Raw genomic sequence first — 24,017 nt, 5'->3', positions numbered from 1 at the left:
TGTATGACCACATAACTTAAAGCTCTCCTATTGGCTCCTTCTATAGAGCACTACCCTGAGAAACCCTGCGCAATCCTTCAGGAAAGAAAGCAGTATGCATTACTGAGGGAAATCCTGAAACATAACAGTAACAGGTTTACAATTTCACGAAAGCAGAGGGTTGCCATTTTTAAAAAATGGAACTTAAAATTTTCTTTCAGATTACATTCTGTAGAAACCTAGAGTTCTGGGGGCACCTGGGTGGCTCAGTTGGTTAAATGTCTGCCTTCAGCTCAGATCATGATCCCAGGTCCTGGGATCAAGCCCCGAACCAGGCTCCCTGCTCAGTGGAGAGTCTGCTTCTCTCTCTCTCCCTCTTCCTGTGTGTGTGCTCATGCTCTTGCTTTCTCTCTCACTCTCTCAAATAACTAAAATCTTAGGGGGGAAAAAAAGTAAGAAAGAAACTAGAGTTTGATGGTGGTTATTCAGAAGCTCCTCAGTTAATCCGAGGTTGTTTTTTGTTTTTTTAAGATTTATTTATTTGAGGGGTGCCTGGGTGGCTCAGTGGATTCAGCTTCTGCCTTCGGCTCAGGTCATAATCCAGGGTCCTGGGATTGAGCTCCACATCGGGCTCCCTGCTCAGCGAGAACCTACTTCCCCCTCTCTCTCTGACTGCTGCTCTGCCTACTTGTGATCTCTCTCTCTGTCAAATAAATAAGTAAAATCTTATAAAAAAAAACAAACAAACATTGAGATACATATAGTCCAGTCAAATAAGACCACATCTGTAGACGTCAAAGAGCAAGTAAACTGGTAAAGATCGAGGTACATCATTTGGAGCTGCTTTGCAATAATTCTAGAAACAGAATACCTACAGTAAGTGCTTCGTTTTCCTTGAATGTTTTAAACAATAATAGAATATGTAGGAATGCAACATGGACCCAATTACTAGCCACCCACTTCCCAAAGCAAGGGACAGAGCAAGAAAAATACACTGTGGGAATGAGAGGTGTAGCAGACAAATGGTGGCCCAGAGTGAGGGCAGAACCTATGTCGGGTGAGGAGGAAATTTGCAAAGAAGAGCAACTCAGCAGGGCACCTGGGTGGCTCAGCCATTAAGTGTTTGCCTTCAGCTCAAGTCTTGGCTCAAGTCTTGGGATCAAGCCTGGCGCCAGGCTCCCAGCTCTGTGGGAAGCCTGCTTCTCCCTCTCCCACACCCCCACTTGTGTTCCCTCTCTGGCTGTCTCTCTTTCCATCAAATCTTAAAAAATAAAAAGAGCAACCCAGTGTGGAAAGGAGCAGGGTAATGACGACATCCACATATTGGGCTGTCCAGAATGATGAATCAGTGCCAAGAATGAGAAGCAGCGCCTGGAGAGTAGAGGTAGTAATGCAATATTAACTTTCTGATTACAGGAGTTATATTGTGATTATATAAGAGAATGTCCTTTTTTATAGGAAAACTAAAGTATTCAGGGATGATGAGGCATCCAGTCAGCAACTTAACTCTCAAATAATTCATTAAAAAATGTTATTTGTACTGTACTTCCACAATTTTGTGATTGTTTAAAAGCTGTTTTTAATGTGCATGCAACTGAAAAAGAAAAAAACAAAAATCAAAAAAACCCCTGTTCTCTCTTCTCTCAAGCAATGAGAAGTCCATAGAACAATTACTAAATCAGTAAGATACTTAAAGCACCTTTGGAACTTCAAGTGACACCTTACTGATCTGGCCATGATTTTTTTGTTGTATTTGTTTCTTTGGATTTGGATTTGTTGTGGTTGCTACAGAACAATACTAACTAGATAAAACCCTGAGAGTTAAAGGAATTCTAATTTATCCTTAACCTGTGTATAAGAATTGAGAGAATCCGCTGAAAAGTAAAAATACTGGGATATCAACAAAGACAGAATAATGACTCCAGAGCCTGCATTCTCAACCACTATTCTACACCGCCTCAAAAAGAATATGCAACCCACACCTAAATCTTATTATAATTTCTAATACAAACTAAGTCCCAACATTAGAGATTCCAATGAGGAGTCAGATCAGAAGGGCATCAGTCTTGGAGGAGGTAATGATGAGCTGGGTCTGGATTCATTCATCCAAAGATGCAACCAAGGACCATTTCTTGGTTTTTCTCTTCCCAGTGTCTGGTATACAGTAGGTACTCAAAGTTGTTGTTGTTGTTGTTGTTTTCTTTTTTTTTCTTTTTGAATGAGTGAATAGAGCCTCAGTATGTGCTAAACACAGGTAGAGAAAGAAGGGAGAAAGCATTCTGCCCTAAAGAATGCAGACGAAATTAGTTCCACCCAATATATTGGTGAGTTCAGAAGGTGGGAGACTGATAGCCAAAATTCCTCCTCCCCACCAAATTACTAGAATGATTACCTTAGATAGATGATTCTTCCTTTTTGAACTTCAGTCATGGATCAGTTAAGAAAATGTTCAAAAGCAGGAAAGAGAAAAAATAGTAAAATGAAACAAAACAAAACAAAAACACACCACACACAAAAATGGTCTCATAAAACGTGAAAGCTGAAAAGGAATTATGAAGTTCATTTAGCATGTTATTTTTATTTAGCTGAAAATGAGGTTAACAGACGTCAAGTGACTTGACAAAGGCTGCTTACAGCTAACCATGTTTGGCACTAGACCCCATGGCCAGTACTCTATCCCACACTATTGTTACAATCAATAATCCTGGAGGTTCTCCAAGAACTCTGATAACAACAGCTAGTACGTCAGTGTTTATTTGCCATGCATTAACCTAAAAGCTTTACTTGTCTTAGCTAACTACAAGTGTGATCAGCACTAAAAATGGTGGCTAGGTTCAAAGTACTGAGAAAACAAGAGAGAGCAAGGGTTTGGAGGACATAGGGAAGTTTAAGAGGTGACAACCAAAGGATAAATGGAAGTCCTGTAGCAGAGAATACTGTTCTTTGACCTCATTAGAACCCTAATCTATTGAACTCTACTTTCTTCCAACCTGTTAGCCCTCTCCAGCTTGGATCCCAGGGCTCATCATTTTAATAATTAGAATGACCTCCCTTTAATTCCGTGTCTTTACAGCTCACCTTTCTGGCATGAGTGGAGTATAACTGCAGACAACAGAACCCATGCTAGCTAAGTTAAGTGGAAAAGGAGTTATTGCCAGGTATTATGTGCCTTACAAAATTACTTGAAGGGCTACAGGAGAAGGCTCCCTTAGAACTTACAGGAGCAAGTCTTAGCCCACAAAATAAGTCTTTGCCATGATCAAGAAAGTTATGGCTATCATTGCAGAAAGTCACTAAACCAGAAAGTTGTTGACTAAAGAAATCCAGTGCCTCTGCTATGATACTTGCCAGCAAAACTGGATGGCTCTCACCCTTTTTGTCTCCACATCTAACTCAGTTCCAAATTCAATTCTCACCTTAGGTGCAAAGGAGTCTAGGAAATTGCTTTTAGCATCCCAAATTTTTCAGTAAGAGAAGGCACATTAAGAGGTGGAAAGTATGCTGAGCAAGTCAAATCCCCGGTCCTCACTATCCCTGGATATGTCTTCTCCATGCCTACACTGAACAGCCTAATGTTCCTAGAAAAAAAAAATACAATCTCCAACCTCAAGTGGACCTTTTTTTAAGTACATACTACAATTCTATAAAGACACTCTGTATTTTTTTTCCCTTTCAAATATTTTATTTATTTGACAGAGACATAGTGAGAGAGGGAACACAAGCAGGGGGAGTGGGAGAGAGAGAGGGAGAGGCAGGATTCCAGCCAAGTAAGGAACCCGAGGTGGGGCTCGACCCCAGGACCCCGGGGTTGCAACCTGAGCCGAAAGCAGATGCCTAACGACTGAGTTACCCAGGCGCCCCTCAAATGGACCCTTAATTCTGCAGGACAATTCTACGTTTCTCTGGTCTACTCATTCTCCCACAATCTACAATGACTTCCATACTTTCTACAATCTCAAATCTCTGACCTCCTCTCCCTCTAAGTATATGATCCCATCACCTGCTTTACTGAAAAAATAAAAGCCATGAGAAAACTCATTTTACCAGTACAAAACACAGAAACAACCTGTGCCTATTGCCTTCATTTTCTTCTTCCTTTCTATTAACTGGAAAAACTTCTTTCATTCCCATCTTCCTAAGATTGCTCTAACTGTACTTTGGATCCCATCCATTCCTATGTTCTCAGAACACTATCAATGACTCAATTTCTCTCTTGCATTTTCAATTTCTCCATTGCCCTCTAAATTGGGTCCTTGATGACCTCTCATCTCCCTTAGCTTCCACATCCTCTCCTCTCCTTTACAATCATATGTATGGAAAATACTCTCTAGATTCACTGCCTTCATTTCCTTCTCTTGAGTTTTTGTCTCCTATCTGGCTTCTGGTCCCATCACACCAACTCTCATGAAGGACACCATAAGCTCCATGAAGATAAAGCCAAAAGACTTTTTTCAATTCTGATGATATTTAAATTCCAGGATTTTCTTTTAATGGGATCAGTTTATGGACATCTTTTTTTTTTTAAGATTTTTTTTTTAAAGATTTTATTTATTTGACAGACAGAGATCACAATTAGGCAGAGAGGCAGGCAGAGAGAGAGAAGGAGGAAGCAGGCTCCCTGCTGAGCAGAGAGCCCGATGCGGGGCTCGATCCCAGGACTCCGGGATCACGACCTGAGCCGAAGGCAGAGGCTTTAACCCACTGAGCCACCCAGGCGCCCCTTTTTTAAAGATTTTATTTATTTACTTGACAGAGAGAGAGAGAGAAAGAGCACAAGCAGGGGGAGCAGCAGAAGGAGAGGGAGAAGCAGGCTCCCCACCAAGCAGGGAGCCCGATGCAGGACTTGATCCTAGGACCCTACGATCATGACCCAAGCCAAAGGCAGACGCTTAACCATGTGAGCCACCCAGGCACCCCTGAATTCCAGGATTTCCTAACACAGACAATTTCCTGCTGCTGAGATAACATTCTTCTGGTCCTCTACCCTAGCTCTTCTGTTTCTCTTGTGGAGTCCTGTTCCTGTTCTTGGCCATTACATGCTGGGACCACGCGAGGTTCTCTCAGTTGATCTTACCCACACCTATGTCTCAATTACCACCCATCTGCAAATTACTCCCAGCTAAATATTTCCCAAAACATCTCTGAGTTCCAAAGCTGTATTTCAAACTGCCTCCTGGATCTCATGAATGACCTCTCCCTTCCCCATCCAAAAAAAGAACTACCCTGTTGCATAAGCCAGAAACCCAAGAGTTATGTTTGATTTCTCTTTCACTCCCTGAATCTAATCCATCACTAAGTTCTATTGATTTTACCTCCTTATCTCTAGAATCTGTCCAGTTCTCTGCATTTGTACCAATACCTCAGTCCTCATTGCTTATCTCTCTCACCTAAGTGGTCTATCTGCATTTATCATTCCTCCAACCTGTTTATGCTACTGAGACTGAGGGATCAAGCCACCTCTCCCACCTCACCACTCTCTCCCACAACAACAACAACAACAACAACAACAACAACAACAACGCAGTGGTTTCTCATCGGTCTTGAAGTAAAAGTCCTGCACCTCTACCCACCTCCCGCTGCAACCTGTAGGAGACTCTCCTTCTTTCCCTCTGTACTGGCCACAGTGGCCTCTTTTTTGCCTTATAGTCATTTTCCTCCGACTCACCACAGGGCCCCTGCACATGCTGCTCTATATGGGATATTCTGCCTTCCTCCCTTGACCCAAGTAATTAAAATCCTTCCTTCAGGTATCCATTCAGGCATCTCTTCCTCACAGACGCCTTTCTGCTTATTTCAGGCACTCATAGCATCAGGTATGTCTCCTAAGCAGCAGGTCTTTTACAGTTCTTTAGTGAGATCACCGTTTAACAGGTTTGCCCTCCCGGACTCAAACCCCTGAGGTCAGGGACCATCTTTGGTTCACCATGTATCCTCAAGGCTCTTTCCAGTACCAGCTGGACGATTAAGGAGAGACCTAGTTCCCAGATATGAATTCAAATTTCTCAAAAGACCGTGCTCTGGAGAAGCAGGGGTCGGATATTCCTCTCATCTCCGTCTCTCTGAGAGGACTGAGCAGGCCCTAGTCAAAGACTGCACAATCAGTGGCAGAAACAAGTCGACCTCCTCAGCCAGAGAGGAGCCTGGTGGAGCTGGGAGACAAGGCTTTCCTCCCTGGGGGCGTCCGGCACAGGCAAAGGGCTGGACAAGGCAAGCGCTGGACGAACAAGCCAGCGGTCGAGGGCCCCAAGCGGCCGCAGAGACCCCAACGCTCTGCTCCGGCCAAGAAGGGGAACCCAGGCTGCTACGTGCAGGCGCTGGGACCTCGGGGCCCGCCTATGCCCCCTGAAAACCATCAGCTGAGAAGGGCCAGACTCAGGCCACACAACCGAGGTGCCGCCTCCAGATGCCGCAGCCACCCACCCCCGACCTTCCTTCCACTTACTCTGTGTCAGCTCCGGGTCTCCCCGCCGCAGCATTGCGCGAAACGCCGAAACCAGACAGCGCTCCCACCCACAAGACACAGCGCGCCTAGGTGGGACTCCAGCCCCACCCACCAATCCTGGCACCGTACTCTCGTGACGCTAGAAAGATCTGACCAATAAAAGGAGAGCACTCAGGGGGCGGAGCAGAAGGGAATACTGGAAGGTGATTGGTTTCTCGAAGCCGGAAGTTCTAGGGGAAGAACTAAGTTGGAACCAATCGCGCATTGCCTAAGTGTGTCGGCGCGGTCAGTGGCGGCGCTGAGGAGAGTGGTTGCCGCCATGATAGAGCAGCAAAAGCGCAAAGGCCCAGAGTTGCCACTGGTTCCAGTCAAGCGGCAGCGGCATGAATTGTTGTTGGGAGCCGCGGGGTCGGGCCCCGGAGCCGGGCAGCAGCCGACGGCGCCTGGCGCTTTGTTACAAGCGGTAAGTGAAGTAGCAGACAGCCTTCGGCCCTACGCTCATCTTCCTCTCTGAGAGCCTAGCACCCGGTGATCCCGCACTGCGAGGGCAGAACGAGAATAGCTACCTGCAGTTAAAGTAGGGGAGCACTGTGGAGGTGGTCAACAACCCCGCAGATGCTCCCTTCGTTCCCCGGTTGGACGCCTGTTTTCAGGGTCTCGACCACCCTGTGAGGGGGCGTTAGAATTAAAGTTACAGACCTTGAACTCAAAACCGATACCAGGGCTTTTTCATACTTAATCTTCCACAGAGATCCGGCATAGAGTAAACATTCAGAAAAGGTTGTAGAGTGGATGGATGAATGAATGAAAGAATGAATGAATGAGGGAAGGAAGGAAATGAATGAGACCCGCTCGCTTTGGGACTTTGGGCAAGTTGCTCTCCCCTTTGTTTCTCAGCACTCGTGTTGTTATTAACGACAACCGAACAATCGCTAACATTCATTGAGTCCCTGCACCCAGGGCTTTGTGTGCGAAAACTCCATTAATCTTGGTTACAGCTTAAGAGTTAGGAACTTCGTGCAGTCTCTTGTAAATTTACCCGGTAAATGATAGAAAGAGACTTTAAACCCCAAATCCGTAGTCTTAACTGCATTTCTTGTAAGATAGAGGTAATGATCACATCTCTTTTCCTGTGCTGTTAGCTTCAGATCAAGAAATATGTGTGTCCTCTCTCAACCTTTCCACTGGCGGGTGAGCAAATCCTGCTGGCACCATCCTCAAAATATATATACCGAATTGCTACCCCCTTCTGCCACCTCCACCACTAACTCGTGGTCTGAGCCATTATTTTCTCATCTGGCATTATCGTAGTGAGGTCCTAAAAGGTAATCCTGTTTCTGCTGTTGTATAGTCAGTCTATTCTCAGTCCGGCGACTGGAGAACCTTGCTAAAGGTCAGATCATGTTTCCCTCAGCTGAAAACTTTCAGTGGCTTTCCACTTCACCCAGAGTTAAACCAAAATCCTTAAAATCTTTTGCCCATATTCCGTTTATCTCAAATCTACCTATTTTCCATTGCTGATGCTGCTCGTTTCTCTGGCTTCCATGCTCTTGCCTCGAAGCCTTTGCATTTGCTGCACTCTACCAGAATGCTCTTCAAAACGGTTTACACACTCCGGCTCCTCCAAATCTTTGTTCAGATATCCCGTTTTTCAGGGAAGGCTTTCCTGACTACACTGCTTTAAATTGCAGTACCCCATATGCATTAACCCACGTTGCTTTTTTTTCTCCATAGCACCTACCACCTGCTGTATGTTTTGTTTTCTCTCTCCCTCTCTCCTCTTCCTCCTTTCCTAGAACACAAACTCCATTGTTTATTTTGTTCAGTACTACTTTTCCAGTGCCTAGAAAAATAGCCCGGCACATAATATTTTTTTGACTAAACCAGAAACTACTAAAGATATTTGGCACTAATAGTGCACCCATCCTTCTCTCTGAAAAAAAGTATCAGCCTGGGTTTCATTGAATTGTCCAAGCCTAGGCTTGGTGTCAAGAACATAATCAAAACTGCTGGGTAATATGTACCCTGCAGGATGTTTGGGAAGCACAGTCCAGTCATTAAATGAGCTAGAGACTGGGAAAACAGTATTGAATGACACAGGCAGGGTCCCTACACTTACAAGGCTGCTTTTCTACTGGGGAAAAAGAAAAAAATGCGTGAGCAAATATTTAAGGTAATTTCAAGTAGTGGTAAGTGCTGTAAAGAAGTACAGTAGGAGTAATGGAATACTGAGGGGAGGTGTGGTGCTGCTTGAGTTTGAGTGATCAAGGAAAGACCTTCTGAAGAGGAAACATTGGAAGGAGCTAAACACAGGAGGATCAAGGGAAGAGGATTCTGATCAGGACCAACAAGTGTAAAGATCCTCAGACAGAAATGAGCTTAACATGTTTGAGCAATTAAAAGTTGGCTATGGGACCGGAGGAGAGTGAGCGAGTAGTTAGTAAACAGGTAGACACTAGACACTACAGCAGGAAGGGATCAAATTGGAGGCATAAGTTAGTATAAAAGAGTTGCCATTCTCTAAATCAGGAGAAATCTACTCAATTATTGTTTCCCATGTCTTTTGCACCCTCTTTTGCCTGTATGTAGTGACTACTCTGTACTTCTGTCTTTTGTTCAGGGACCTCCAAGGTGTTCCTCCCTTCAGGCCCCAATCATGCTGCTCTCAGGACATGAAGGGGAAGTTTACTGCTGCAAGTTTCACCCCAATGGATCCACCTTAGCATCTGCAGGATTTGATCGACTGATATGTAAGAGATAGTTTCTGAAGTTGGAATAATTGCTGTCTGCTAAGTTGTGATTATTTTTTAAAACCTCCAGTGCCGAAGAAGGTCATCAGTCTGAATCGGTCATGTCACAAACTACATAGCTAATATGCTAAAACAGTACAATAAGAATATTGAATGGTCTTGGGTATAGACCTCAAGGTCCATGTGGTAAATATAAAAGGGATTATGTTACTAGTTGGAAAGTGAGTTGCCCTACTTTAAGAATATCTTCCTCATGGAGACAAATCTTGAGTGGATTGAGCCAGATAAGAGACCTAGGCATACCAGGTTAATGGAAGTAATGAGGGGAGAGAGAGCTTCCTTTTCCCAGATGTGAGACCTTCCTCTTGATCCACTCATAGAATCCTAGCATATGGGAAAGAAGTGGGGGGTGGGGATGGTAAAGTGACAACTCAGTTGGATAATCTCCCTGTAAATCATTAGGATCTGCATCCAAGAGGCATCTGGCTGGCTTAGTCAGTAAAGCATGTGACTCTTGATCTTGAGGTTGTGGGTTCAAGCCCCATGTTGGGCGTAGAGATTACTTAAAAATAAAATCCTTTAAAAAAAAAAAAAAAAAAGAGTTCAGGGCATGTGGCTGGCCCAGTCAGTAGGGCATGCTAGTCTTGATCTTGGGGCTGAGTTCAAACTCCATGTTGGGTGTGGAGCCTACTTAAAAATTTTTAAAAAATTGGGGGCTTCTGGCTAGCTCAGTTGGTAGAGCATGTAACTCTTGATCTCAGGGTCATGAGTTCAAGCCCCACATTGGGTGTAGAAATTGCTTAAAAATAAAATCTTAAAAAAAAAACCAAAAACAAAAAACAAACTCTGCATCCAGATTCTTAGCTGCTAGTTGGCGTACCCGTTTTTGAGAAATAAGTTGAAAAAATCACTTTAGAGGAGTCATGAGAAAAAAGCAAGAGAGAAGATATCAGGAGCATCTGACTGTCTTTTATTCTGACATCATTTGTTGCATTATGGGATGAAGTGAGTCCTTTAGTTCTTTGCTTATAAGTCTGTACCTCAGAATAGATGAGAGCTGTCTTTGCTGTCTTAATTTAGCTGTTCTAGTACTGTGCTCCTTAAACTTAACGGTGGCCAAGCATCTGGAACACTTGCAATTTTGCAGAACATTCTTGAATCGATACACTTATTTCATCAAGCAAAAAACAGTTTATCAACAGAAAAATAACTACAATATGTATGTACCTTATAATATATAGAGGTGCTCCTTAATAACACTCATCAAAGTTCATTCCTTGCTAGACCAAGTTCCCTGAGGACAGGAATTGTGTCTATTCATTTATCTCATTTTATCCTAGCACCTGGCATGTTGTAGGTATATGGTACATGTGGAATGAATAAATGTAGTATAAAGTCATTGCCATGTGACCTTCAAGTCAATTCCAGCTTCCTGGGTTTTCTGTAAGTGCCATCATTTTGTAGCCTCTATACTCAACCAACATGTAGTAGTGAGTACCAACTTTTTAAAAATTACAGTAGAAAGCTTAAGACTTTAAAAATTATACCTATTTTTTTAAAAGATTTTATTTATTTATTTGACAGAGAGAGAGAAAGATCACAAGTAGGTAGAGAAACAGGTGGGGGGGCCAGGAAGCAGGCCCCCTGCTGAGCAGAGAGCCCGACACAGGGCTCGATCCCAGGACTCTGGGATCATGACCTGAGCTGAAGGCAGAGGCTTAACCCACTGAGCCACCCAGGTGCCCCTATACCTACTTTTTTTAAGATTTTATTTATTTGAGAGAGAGAGCACGAATAGGGGAGGGGCAGAGGGAGAAGCAGACTCCTCACTGAGTAGGGAGCCCTATGTAGGGTTTGATCCCAGGAGCCCAGGATCATGACCTGAGTCAAAGGCAGATGCTGAGTGAACTGAGCCACCCAGGTGCCCCTCCAAATTATATCTATTAACTAATTTTTATCAATCTTATGAAATATGAAAATAGTACATTATTTTTGTTTTTGGTGTCAGGAAAATCGGTCCAGCCAGTAGAGCCAATAGTGTTCCAAGGGAGTGTAATCTCAAAACCATTGTGGTAAATTTATAAGTACCTTTCCTATGGCTAATGATGAGTTTTCTTTTGTGTAGTAATGATCATATAACTCGGGTCTTCCTAACAGTGTTGTGGAATGTCTATGGTGACTGTGATAACTATGCTACATTGAAGGGACACAGTGGGGCCGTGATGGAGCTGCATTATAACACTGATGGCAGGTGAGTAAGAAGTCTGCATGATAGAATGACAGCTGCTTTCATACTAATTTTTCTTGGCATCCTTTCACATTTCATCCATAAGTTTTCTGTCTCTCTGGAGACTTTGCTGTCAAAAACTACCGCATTTTCGGCAGTTACTTTATTATCCTATCACTGTCAACCCAATCTCTTGTTCCATGTATGCATTTATAAATACATCTCTATCTAACATCAATAGCCCAGTTTCTTTTTTAAGACATAAAACATAATTTTATATGCAGAAATCAGCTATTCTTACTATATAAGCAATAAAATGTTTACTTTGAGAAACTCAAAAATACATAAATTTTAAAATAACCCATATTCCTACCACTCCAAAGATAATCATTGTTAATATTTTGTTAGTGTTTCTCAAGTTTTTTTCCTGCTTAAAGCAATTTGGTTTTACGTGTACATTAGAACTTCATGTATGATCTTTTCTGCTGCTTTTTTCCTTTAACATTTTTCACCTAATGTATCATTTATTATAACATACATTTATCATAAACATTTTAATGACTGCCTAATTTTACAATAACTATGTAATATAGAAATGTGATTATGCAAAGTTAATTAATCCATTAGGTATTTCAGTGAACATTCATTGTTTTATACCTCTGACCTTTTAAAATCCTAAGGTCCCTAAATCAACTGGTACATAGCCCTGTATGCATTTTTCCTGTTAATATTTGAATAAAGAAAGCCTTATAAAATCAATTATAGCTTAGAAATCATTGTCATGGGCGCCCAGCTGGCTCAGTCCGAGGAGCATGTGATTCTTGAGCTTGGGGTCAGGAGTTTAAGCCCCTTGTTGGGTGTAGAGATTACTTAAATAATAAAACTTAAAAAAAAATCATTTTCATAGATGAAATAAGAAACTTTGAATTTTAGAGAAAGGGTTAAAGTTACTGAATCACTGAGTCAAGAATTGCCAGTCTGGGAGATGGAGAGGAGAAGGGAGCTGAGGGAAATTGGAAGGGGAGGTGAACCATGAGAGACTATGGACTCTGAAAAACAATCTGAGGGTTTTGAAGGGGCGGGGGTTGAGAGGTTGGGGGAACCAGGTGGTGAGTATTAGAGAGGGCACGGATTGCATGGAGCACTGGGTGTGGTGCAAAAACAATGAATACTGTTACGCTGAAAAGAAATAAAAAATTAAAAAAAAAAAAAAAAAAAAGAATTGCCACAGTCTGTCTTCCCACTGTAGCAGGGAGTGGTTAAACATTTCCAGATGGGAAAGTGTTTAAAGCGTCATCTATCAAAAAGGAGGAAGAGATTAGGGAAACTGCTGTATTAGGTTGGGATATATCATGGGGACTGACAGAAGGACTTTTTTTTTACATTTTCATGGGGTAGACCACGTAACCCAGTCTAGAGCACCAGTAGGATTTGGTAGGTAGGGTGAGGCATGCCTACATCATGTGTGAGACTGGCAACAGTACAACATGTCAGTGGCCTTAAAGAGTTTGGCACATTTTGGCAAATGGGGAGGATGGATGGCTGTTGTTCGTCTTCACTCACTTGTTTTTTGTTCTTCCTCTTGCAGTATGCTCTTCTCCGCATCCACAGATAAAACTGTGGCAGTGTGGGATAGCGAAACAGGCGAGAGGGTTAAAAGGCTGAAAGGACATACTTCCTTTGTGAATTCCTGTTACCCGGCCAGGAGGGGCCCCCAGCTTGTCTGCACTGGCAGCGATGATGGGACAGTTAAGGTGGGTGTTGTCTGTCTGTATGTTGTTGCTGGTTTAGAGGTTCCATAATGTGAACTTACTTTGCCTTCCATCTATGGCGTAGCCTCCTCTCCACAACTTTGTTTTAGCAGTCATTTCCCAAAACAGAGGTCTTTCTGTTTTTACTTTAAGATTTTTTAATTTGAGAGAGCAAGTGGGGGTGAAGGGGAGCAGATCGGGAGGGAGAGGGACAAGCAGATTCCATGCTACTTGTGGAGCCCAGTGCAAAGCTCAGTCTCAAAACCCTGAGCTCATGCTCTGAACTGAAACCAAAAGTTAGCAGACACTTGACTGGCTGGGCCACCCAGGCACCCCAAAAACAGAGGTTTTTTAAAATAACAGGCAGTATTTTTAAGGATCCTGTAGAATGTTAGAACCATGTTGAACCTTTGTGACTTGGAATAAAATGGACCACCTGAATTGGATCCTTTTTTTTTTTTTTTTTTTTTTTTTTAATTTATTTGTCAGAGAGAGAGATAGAGCGAGCGAGCGAGCATGTGCACAGGCAGGCAGAGGCAGGCAGAGGCAGAGGGAGAAGCAGGCTCCCTGCCGAGCAAGGAGCCCGATGCGGGACTCAATCCCAGGACACTGGGATCATGACCCAAGCCTAAGGCAGCCGCTTAGCCCACTGAGCCACCGAGGCATTCCCTGGGATTCTTGACTGAGCTGTTTACCTAATTATGTGATCTCAGGCAGTTCACTTTTCTGATCCTGTTTCTCAGTCTTTAGAACAATGACAGCAATATACATGTCTTACAAAGCTGTTATAAAAGTATAGTCACTATATAAAAAGGTCAGTATATGGTTTAGTAACAAGATCATTTAGTTCAGTGATTCCAGCTTGTCTTCATGTCAGACTGCCTGAAGAACCTATTAAAAATAACCAGGTTCTCAGGACGCCTGGGTGGCTCAGTCCGTTAAACATCTGCCTTCAGCTAAGGTCATGATCCCAGGGAGCTAGGATCAAATCCCGCATTGGGCTCCTTGCTCAACAGGGAGCCTGCTTCTCCCTCTGCCTGCTGCTCTCCCTGCTTGTGCGCTCACTCTCTCTCTCTCTCTCTCTCTCTCTCTCTCTGACAAATAAAAAATAAAATCTTTAAAAAAAACCCAAAAACTCAAGATTCTTGTTCAGTAGGTCTAGAATGGGAATTTTTGTTTTTAAATTAAGACTTTTTTAAAGAGCAGTTTTAGGTTCACAGTAAAATTGAGAAGATAGAGAGATTTCCCATATACCCACTGCCCCCACACATGCATAGCCTCTCCTGTGATCCCCCACCAGAGTGGTACATTTTTTACAATGGATAAACCTACACTGACACAGGGGCGCCTGGGTGGCTCAGTGGGTTAAAGGCTCTGCCTTCAGCTCAGGTGATGATCTCAGGGTCCTGGGATCAAGCCCTGCATCGGGCTGTTTGCTCAGCGGGGAGCCTGCTTCCCCCCCTCTCTCTGCCTATTTGTGATCTCTGTCTGTCAAATAAAGTCTTTAAAAAAAATGATTTGAAATAAATATTTTATTACTGAAAATAATATTTATTTTAATGTGCAGTATGTCACATCACCTGAAGTGACTGCTTTTTAACCAGTTCCTTATTCTTAATTTCACCATATTATTTATAAACAATTCTTTGTTGAACAGCCTTTTACATATGCCTTTTAGTTACTTGCCACATTAGAATGCTTTATTGTTTTCTTTTCTAGGTTTGTAAGTGTGGGAATTTAATAACCTTTGCTTATCTAAGGGGGAAAACATTGTGTTGCATTTTACTCATCAGAATTCTCAATAGAAAACAAAGCTTTCAGTAATTCTTGTATTTTCAGTCTAGAATTGGCAACCTGAGCATTCTCCAAACTAGTAGTTGGCTTTTTTGGTGTGTTTTTTTTTTTTTAAGATTTTATTTATTTGTTTCAGAGGGGGAGAGAGAGAGAGCATGAGGAAGGGAAAGGGCAGAGGCAGAGGGAGAAGCAGACTCCTCGCTGAGCAAGGAGCCTGATGCGGGACTCAATCCTGGGACCCTGGGATCATGACCTGAGCCAAAGGCAGATGCTGAACCAGATGAGCCACCCGGGTGCCCCCATACTAGTAGTTTTCATACGGTTTTTAACAATTCATTCTTTCTAATAAAGCAATTTGGAAATCATTTTTTAGGGGCACGTGGGTGGCTCAGTCACTTAAATGTCTTCCTTTGGCTCCAGTCATGATGCCAGGGTCCTGGGATCAAGCCCTGTGTCTGCTCCCTACTCAGGGGAGAACCTGCTTCTCCCTCTCCCTTTGCCCCTCCCCCTGCTTATGCTCATGTGCACATGCTCTCTCTCTCAAATAAATAAAATCTTTTAAAAAAATTTTAAAGGAAATCATTTTTATATTGTATATAGGTTTAAAGCATACATATTATTATCTTTTATATATGTAAACATATATATAAATAAAGATTGTTCCCTTTTATAAACAATTTAGTCCTCGTGCCATTACACAGACCAAAGCAGGGAAGGCGTTTGGGTTAGAGGTGCGGGCGGGCCATCGTGGCCCAAAGTGGTGTCAGGGCCCAGGTGAGGTAAGGAAAGCATCCGTGCAGGATGGGAGCTGTCCATTGTAGGGAGATGGGGACTGACAAAGGTAAGGATGGCATCCACATGACACAGAGTAGGTAGCCCAGTATGGGGAATTGGAGGGGAGAGCAGCCCAACATAGAGTCAGTGCCTAAGCAGAGTAAAAGTTTCATCTGTGCTTTGGTGGAGGAGAAAGTATGGGTATGAGCTTGAGCTGAGTGTGTCCACATGGGATGAGAGCAGTTTAGGTCCAAAGTCTGAGGCTAAGGATAGCATTCCTGAGGAAAGGCAGCCTGGAGAGGGATATTGGAGCCAGAGCAGAGTGAAGGGAGCATTCATACAAAGGGACAACCCAAATGGGGTGGGGAGGGGGTCCACACAGGAGATGTGAATCACAGTTCAAACAGAGAAAGGAAGACATTCATGCAGGGGAAGGGTAGAAAAGGATATAGGGGATTAATTACATACAGGAATCTTCATCAGGTAAGTATAATAAGTATAACGGGAGGCAGACTTCTCATTGTCAGAGAAAGGAGTTACCAATACAGGAGAGAGGACTAAAATGCATCTTGTGTTGTTGGCATTGAACTGGATGTATCAGTGAGAACTCGTGGGATTCAACACATAAAACAGATAGGTATAGAAAAAACAAGAGATTAAGTGTATGCTTACAGATGTGATGTGCCTGTGTGTGCATATATTGGCAACTGTCCACTGAGAGGGTTTAGGAACAAAACCCCCAAAGCAGTGAGCACATCTACTGGGCACGTATTGGTCTTTCAATACCATTTTCCACTAAAGAAACCAGGACTCCTTATTTCAGGACTGGGCAGGGAAAGTACAAGATGAACCTGGAACATCTTATGCAATAATGCTTGTCAAAAGAACATCTTAATCAAATGATCAACTGAACATTATCCATGATGGGACAAATCAAAATCATGAGCCACTCAATAAAATACAGTGAAAACACAGCATCACTCCAGTGAGATTCCTGCCAAAGAGGCATAACTTGAATCTAATCATGAAGAAATACCAGACAAACCCAAACTGAGGGACATTCTACAAAATAACTATCCTATTATTTGAGAAGCATCAAGGTCAAGAAAATTCTGAGACACTCTTCCAGGCTGAAGGAGACTAAAGAAACATGACCCATAAATTCAGCACATGAATCTGAACTGAATTTCTTTGCAATAAAAGACATTGGGGGGTGCCTGGGTGGCTCAATGGGTTAAGCCGCTGCCTTCGGCTCAGGTCATGATCTCAGGGTCCTGGGATCGAGTCCCGCATCGGGCTCTCTGCTCAGCAGGGAGCCTGCTTCCCTCCCTCTTTCTGCCTGCCTCTCTGTCTACTTGTGATCTCTTTCTGTCAAATAAATAAATAAAATCTTTAAAAAAAAAAAAAAAGACATTGGGGCAAGTTGTGAAACTTGAATGAAACCTGAGGATTGGATGATGATAATGTATTGGTGTTAATTTTGATAGGTTGTGTTAAGATTTTATAGGAATATATATACACACACACATATATATACACATATGTATGTATGTATTATATGTATCTCTTTTTTTAAGATTTTTTTAAAGATTTTATGTATTTGAGAGAGAGAGAGAGATAGCAAAAGAGAGCATGAGTTGGGTGAAGGGGCAGAGGGCGAGAGAGAAGGAGGTTTCCTGATGAGCAGGGAGCCCATTATGGGACTTTATTCCAGGACCCTGAGATCAGGACCAGAGCCAAAGGCAGACACTTAAGGACTGAGCCACCCAGGCACCCCAAAGATTTTACTTACTTGAGGGAGAGAGCACATGAACAGGCGCAGGGGGCGGGGGTGGAGAGCAGCAGAGGGAGAAGGAGAAGCAGACTCCCCTCTGAGCAGGGAGCCCAGCACAGGGCTAGATCCCAGGACCCTGGGGTCATGACTGGAGCCAGAGGCAGGCGCTTAGCCACCTGAGCCACCAGACAGCCCTATTATATGTATCTCATAGGACAAACGCACTCCGGTATTTAGGAGTGATAAAGCTCTTGGGTCGTGGTTCCAGAGTCTGCTTAGCAGGGAGCCTAACCTAGGGCTCCATCCCAGGACCCTGGGACCATGACCCAAGCCAAAGGCAGATTCCTAACCGACTGAACCACCCAGGCGCACAAAGCATGGGACTTTTGATCTCAGGGTTGTGAGTTCGAGCCCCATGTTGGGTGTAGAGATTACTAAAAATAAATAAACTTTAAAAAAAATTTTTTTTAATGTAGATCTATGTTATGTAAGTTTATTTTTTTCTTAAATAGAGCCTAATTGTTTATAGAATATAGGGTTCGAGAGTTGTTGTACCTAATCTTTATTTTCTTCTATTGTTAATAAATCAAACAGCTATTGAAGATAAATGTTAACTTTTTAAAACAAACATATGTTTAGTATTTATAAGAAATTAACACTTTTTAGTAAATTCAATATGAATGTAATAGAATCAGACAATACTAAATTCTTGTCCTTGTTTTGCCCTTGACCTACTGGGTGTTTCTCATCAAGTTAGTTCTATCTTTGCACTTTAGTTTATTCATCCATGAAAGTTGAGATTAAACTAGATGGCCTAAACATAGTAACTTTTAAACATTTTTTAAATCACAATCTGCATTAAGGAATACATTTTATACTATCACCCAGAATATACTCCCCTCAATACATCTGTGTTTATGAATCAACCCTTTCTATAGGGGACATTTTCTTCTATATTTTTTTTAATTGGGGTAAAATTCACATAACATAAATTTACCATTTTAACCATTTTTTTAAAATATTTTATTTATTTATTTGACACAGAGAGAGAGAGAGAGATCACAAGTAGGCAGAGCAGCAGGCAGAGAGAGAGCGCGGGAAGCAGGCTCCCTGCGGAGCAGAGAGCCCGATGCAGGGCTCGATCCCAGGACCCTGAGATCATGACCTGAGCCGAAGGCAGCAGCTTAACCCACTGAGCCACCCAGGCACCCCCCATTTTAACCATTTTAAAATGTATACAATTCATGGCTTTTAGTACATTCACAATATGTGTACTCAGCACCATGATCCAATACCAAAACTGCCCCCCGCAATAAAAATTAGAAAAGGATGGGAGCAGTCCATTATAGGGAGACAGGGACTGACAAAGATAAGGAGGGCAAAAGAGAAACCCCATACCCATTTAGCAGTCAGTACTTTTTCCCTACCTTCCAGCCCCTGGCAACCACTAATCTCCTTTTTGTCTCTATGTACTTGCCTCTTCTGGGCATTTCATATAAATAGAATAGAATCATATAAGTGGCCTTTTTGTGTTCAGTTTCCTTCACTCAGCTTAATGTTTTCAGGCTTCATCCTTGTTGTAACATGTATTACTATTTCATTCCTTTTTAACACTGCTACAAAGATTGGTGTATAAGTTTTTGTTTCATTTCTCTTGGGTATATATCTAGGAGGAAGATTGCTGGGTCGTATGGTAATTCTGCTTTAGCTTTTTGGGGAACATCCAGGCTTTTCCACAGCAGCCAGATCATTTTATATTCCCACCAGTGGTGTTCGAGGATTCCAATTTTTCCTCACCATCACTCGTTAGTTTCTGTGATTCCTTTTTTGTTTTGGTTTTGGTTTTTTTGTTAATTATAACCATCCTAGTGAGTGTGAAGCAATCTCTAATCATTGTTTTGATTTGCATTTCCCAACTAATTTATGATGCTGAGCCTCTTTTCTTGTGCTTACAGCTCCTGAAAAGAAATGTTTATTCAGGGCCTTTGCCCATTTTCGGGGCTATTTGCAATGTTGTTGAACTATGGGTTTTTTATTCTGGATACTAGATCTTTATCAGATGCATGATTTGCAAATATTTCTCCCACTGTTGGTTATCTTCTCATCTCATTTTCTTGATACTATCCTTTGATGTACAAAAGTTTCTCATTTTTATGAAGTTCAGTTTATGTTTTTTCTTTGGTCACTTGTTCTTTTGGTTTCATAGCTAATAATTCATTGCCAAATCCAAGGCCATGAAAATTTACCCCTGTGTTTTCTTCTAAGAATGTCATAGTTTTAACTTTTACATTCAGGTCTTTGATCCACATGGAGTACATTTTTCCATATGGTATGAGATAAAGGTCTGCTTTCATTATTTTGAGTATGGTTATCCAGTTGTCCCATCATCATTTTTTGAAAAGACTTAATTTCTTTTTTTCTTCTGTACAGGCCATACTTTGCTTTTTTGTGTGTGTCATAATTTCCTGTTGAAAACATTTGAATATTATAATGTGGTAACTGTGGAAATTAGTTTCTCCCAAGGGTTTATTGTTGCTGCTTGTTTAGTAAATTATCTTGCTTTTTTTTTTTTTTTTTTTAAAGATTTTATTTATTTATTTGACAGAGCGAGACACAGCGAGAGAGGGAACACAGGCAGGGGAAGTGGGAGAGGGAGAAGCAGGCTTCCCGCCAAGCAGGGAGCCTGATGTGGGGCTCAATCCCAGGACCTTAGATCATGACCTGAGCCAAAGGCAGCTGCTTAATGACGGAGCCACCCAGGCGCCCCACCTTTCTTTCTTTCTTTCTTTCTTTTTTTTTTTTTTTAAGATTTACTTATTGTTTGGGGAGCCTGGGAGGCTCCGTCATTAAGCATCTGCCTTCTGCTCAGGTCATGATCCCAAGGTCCTGGGATCAAGCCCTGCATCAAGTTCCCTGCTCGGCGGGAAGCCTGCTTCTCCCTCTCCCACTTCCCCTGCTTGTGTTCCCTCTCTCACTATGTCTGTCTCTGTCAAATAAATAAATAAAATCTTTTTAAAAAGAATTTACTTATTATTAGAGAGAGAGAGAGAGCATGAACAGGGGGAGAGGCAGAGGGAGAGAGAATCTCAAGCTGACTCCCTGCTAAGCACAGAGCCCAACACAGGGCTCAATCCCAGGACCCTGAGACCATGACCTGAGCCAAAACCAGATGTCAGCCACACAACTGAGCCACCCAGGCACTCCTATTAAGTGAATTTTCTGAGCTAATTTTATAAAGTCTGTATTATTTGCCATGTGTAGCCACTGAAATCTCTGTTGCATTAGCTTGGTGGCTCACTAATGATTTGACAGAGATTTTCTTAATCACTTGTGGATAAAAACCTCTCCCCAGCCTTTGCAGACTCATTGTGTGTGTTTGGGGGGGGTCTGTCTTTACCAGGCAGTTTACAGCTTTGTGTCAGTTTACAACTTTCTGTTAGCCTTCACTTCCTGCTTGTGCGGAGCTCGTGCAGGTCTGCGAGAGCACTTAGGACCTTCTCAGGGCTTTTCTGAACGTGTGCCAGACATGGGCATGCAAACGGCCTTTTAGAGTCCTAGGAATACATCAGCTTTTCAAAGCTCTTTTTCTCCAAATTGTGTCATTCCCCAGCTTTTCTCCCAAGCTTTTTGGTTTGTGTACAGTTTGCCCCAACTCTCATCCCTGGCCCCAGACAGCAGAGGCTAATGCATTTGCCTTTAAATGTTTTAGATGAATGCCTCTGCCCTGGCAGAGTTCCAAGTTATGCAAAATGAAGTCAAACCTTTTAAGTTCATCCTTCAGGGAGCCACCAGAAAGTTAAAAACAACCACAGTTCTTTGAGAATAAGGTCCATTCTGGTCCCTCTGGTATAGGAACCTATACTGGGAATATGGGCCATTGTCTTCAGAGCTCTTGCTGAGTAGGAGAGGGAGACAGGGTAAGTTAAAACACTATAAAACTCTTACCAAGACTCAGGAGGGTTTTTTTCCTCATTAAGCATTTTACTGGTTGCTACAAAGTTTTGAATAGTTTCTAGAGTTCTGATAAAGTTAATTCTGCCAGGTTTTTTGCCACATAATTCTCTGCTTTTACAGAGGGGCAACCTTTTAGCATTCCCTACTCTGCTGTTTTCATTGATGTAACCTCTCTCTGTATATTTTTTAATGTGAGCCATAGCCCATTAATGCTGCAGTTTGAAAGCACTGGTCTGACATCCTTGCTGTGCAAAGAGCATATGAATTAAGCAAGCAGAGGATTTTCATTCTAAGGCATGTTGATGAACTATGATTATTCATACTTTAACAAAGGTGTCTGAAAATACAACCAAAGTGATTTGTTATCCCAACTTTCAGATACATTGGCCAAATTATGTCACGTCTCACCATGTTAATAGAATATCCAGACAAGTTTCTGAATGGTGTCCCTGTTAAAAATGTATTTACCTGGGCACCTGGGTGGCTCAGTCGGTTAAGCCACTGCCTTCAGCTCAGGTCATGATCCCGGAGTCCTGGGATTAAGTCCCATATCGGGCTGTCTCTGCTTTGCAGGGAGCCTGCTTCTCCCTCTCCCTCTGCCTGCCACTCCTTCTGCTTGTGTGCACACACTCTCTCTCTGTCAAATAAATAAATAAAATCTTTTAAAAAAGAAAAAAAATGTATTTACCTCTACAAAATCCTTAAGACTTCAGGATGTACTCTGCAATTACTTACAATGATATTTGACCATAGACCCTCCTATTCCTCTGCTTCAGCTGTGGGACATCCGGAAGAAAGCAGCCATCCAGACATTTCAGAACACGTACCAGGTGTTAGCTGTGACCTTCAATGACACAAGTGACCAGATTATTTCTGGTGGAATAGACAACGATATCAAGGTATGTTTAATGTTTGCATTACACCTTCCTTTCACCTGTCTCCATTCGCAGATGGTAGTCTTTTCAAACTTGTGAGTTTGTGATAGCTTTGTACTTTATACCAACTACAAGGAAGATAGTAACTTAAATCTTGTTTTCTTTCTGCCCTATCCTCATTGACTTCTAAGCCAAGGGTTGCATTATAGCTCATATAAATGCCATCAGGGACCAGACAGTTCATGTGAAGTGAGGCCCCATGTGTGGAGTCTGTGAACGTGAAGAGTGCATTCCTTGGCTAAAGACATTTGCAACCTTTTTTTCCCCCTCATTCTGTTGGCCTGCTGAGATAGCGTTGAATCATCCTCTGATTCTCAACTCTGATCTCTCAGTGCATCTTTCTCTTTGAGACTGCACAAAGGAAGTTTCAGAGAATCCACAGCCAAGAAAGAGGGAAGGCGGTGATGTTAGAGTGGCGGTGGTCCACACAGCAGCACAGCGTACTCGTGCTTTTGACCAATTAACTTGGTTTCTAATCCCAGTTCTGTCATTTTCTAGTTTTTTAGGACTGCAAGCAAGTTCTTTAACAGCCTCTTAATAACCACAATAATAACATCTACTTCATGGGGTTGTAGTGAGGATTAAATGAACCTAATGCATTAGAGCACATTGCAGTTCCTGGACATAGCAAATGCCAGTGGATGGGAAGTGTTTTGGGGGTTACACAATTTGCGTCTGTCTTTACATACTGGCTTCCTTAAGTGTCTCAAAGATTTTTGGCCTTCTGTTTTACCTTTAGAGTGATAACTGTAGGTAAATATCCAGCTTCCTACTGTCCCTACCTAAAAATTATGCTGTGTGCCCTTCCCCCCCTGCCTCCTCTGCTGCTACTACAGATGAAATGTCCTTGCTTTTGTTTAAAGGTAGTCCCTTCAGTGGAAGGATATCAGCTCCTTTTCCTGACTGGGCCCTCATACCATCTGTTTTCCCAGATCCTGTTTCCAGTCTGCTCTTCTGTCTTCGCATCATCACCCCACTGTGCTCAGCTCTTGGCGTTAGGGTGGGGAGTCTTCCTTCCATTCCACTTCCTCCTGTTGTTGCCTTGTCCGTCTTCCCCTTCACAGCCAGACTTCTTTCGTGGTGGTGACAGTAATAATGTTATCATTACCGTGGGACCCTTACTGTCAGTGTTAGGCCTTGTTCTTCAAGCTTTCTCTTATTCATTTAAGCTTCACAGCACCCTATGAAATAAATGCTATTCGTGCCATTTTACAGATGAAGAAACTGAATTAAAAGAAGCCCGGCAAAACCCAGACTCGGGTTTCAGAGTCCTGCTCTTAATGCCTATGAGAAGTGCCCCCTGACAATTGTTCTACACTCACTGTCTTCAGTTCCACCCCATTTCATTCCTCCACTCCATGTCTCCTGATCACTCCTCAGCAGTCTGGCTTCTGCCTCCATTGTTTCATTGGTGACCTTCTCTTCAAGGTCACCAATAATCCTCCCTGTTCCTAAATTCAGTAGATTCTTTTAATCTTTTAATAGTTGTGACAGTACCTACAGTCTCCTACCCCTCTGGCGTATCATTTTCAAATACCTCTGAGAGCCATTCTCTCTATATATACTTGTCAGGCGAACGTGATAACCACTACACTATGGAAACTCTCCATACATATTTGAAATGTCATTATTCCCCA

General features: G+C 42.5%; 2 protein-coding genes across 2 annotated transcripts in view; one reads left to right on the top strand and one right to left on the bottom strand.

The window, feature by feature from the left end:
- The window catches only part of LOC111143162 (zinc finger CCHC-type containing 17), a 56,666-nt gene extending 50,148 nt beyond the window's left edge, over nucleotides 1-6,518 (bottom strand). The window contains exon 1 of the mRNA XM_022496672.1: nucleotides 6,422-6,518. The gene's annotated coding sequence lies outside the window, so the exon portion shown is untranslated. The remainder of the gene's footprint in view (nucleotides 1-6,421) is intronic.
- A 166-nt stretch (nucleotides 6,519-6,684) lies between these two features.
- The window catches only part of LOC111143556 (small nuclear ribonucleoprotein U5 subunit 40), a 31,333-nt gene continuing 14,000 nt past the window's right edge, over nucleotides 6,685-24,017 (top strand). The window contains exons 1-5 of the mRNA XM_022497381.1: nucleotides 6,685-6,884; nucleotides 9,042-9,171; nucleotides 11,329-11,422; nucleotides 12,987-13,152; nucleotides 22,222-22,344. Of these exons, the coding sequence (XP_022353089.1) occupies nucleotides 6,741-6,884; nucleotides 9,042-9,171; nucleotides 11,329-11,422; nucleotides 12,987-13,152; nucleotides 22,222-22,344 (657 nt within the window). The 5' untranslated portion in view covers nucleotides 6,685-6,740. The remainder of the gene's footprint in view (nucleotides 6,885-9,041; nucleotides 9,172-11,328; nucleotides 11,423-12,986; nucleotides 13,153-22,221; nucleotides 22,345-24,017) is intronic.

This window comes from Enhydra lutris, unplaced genomic scaffold (assembly GCF_002288905.1).
Source record: "Enhydra lutris kenyoni isolate GAN:26980312 unplaced genomic scaffold, ASM228890v2 scaffoldscaffold9, whole genome shotgun sequence".
Lineage (NCBI taxonomy): Eukaryota > Metazoa > Chordata > Mammalia > Carnivora > Mustelidae > Enhydra > Enhydra lutris.
The sequence above is the reverse complement of the archived record's forward strand: the minus strand, read 5'-3'. Positions and strand labels throughout refer to the sequence as shown.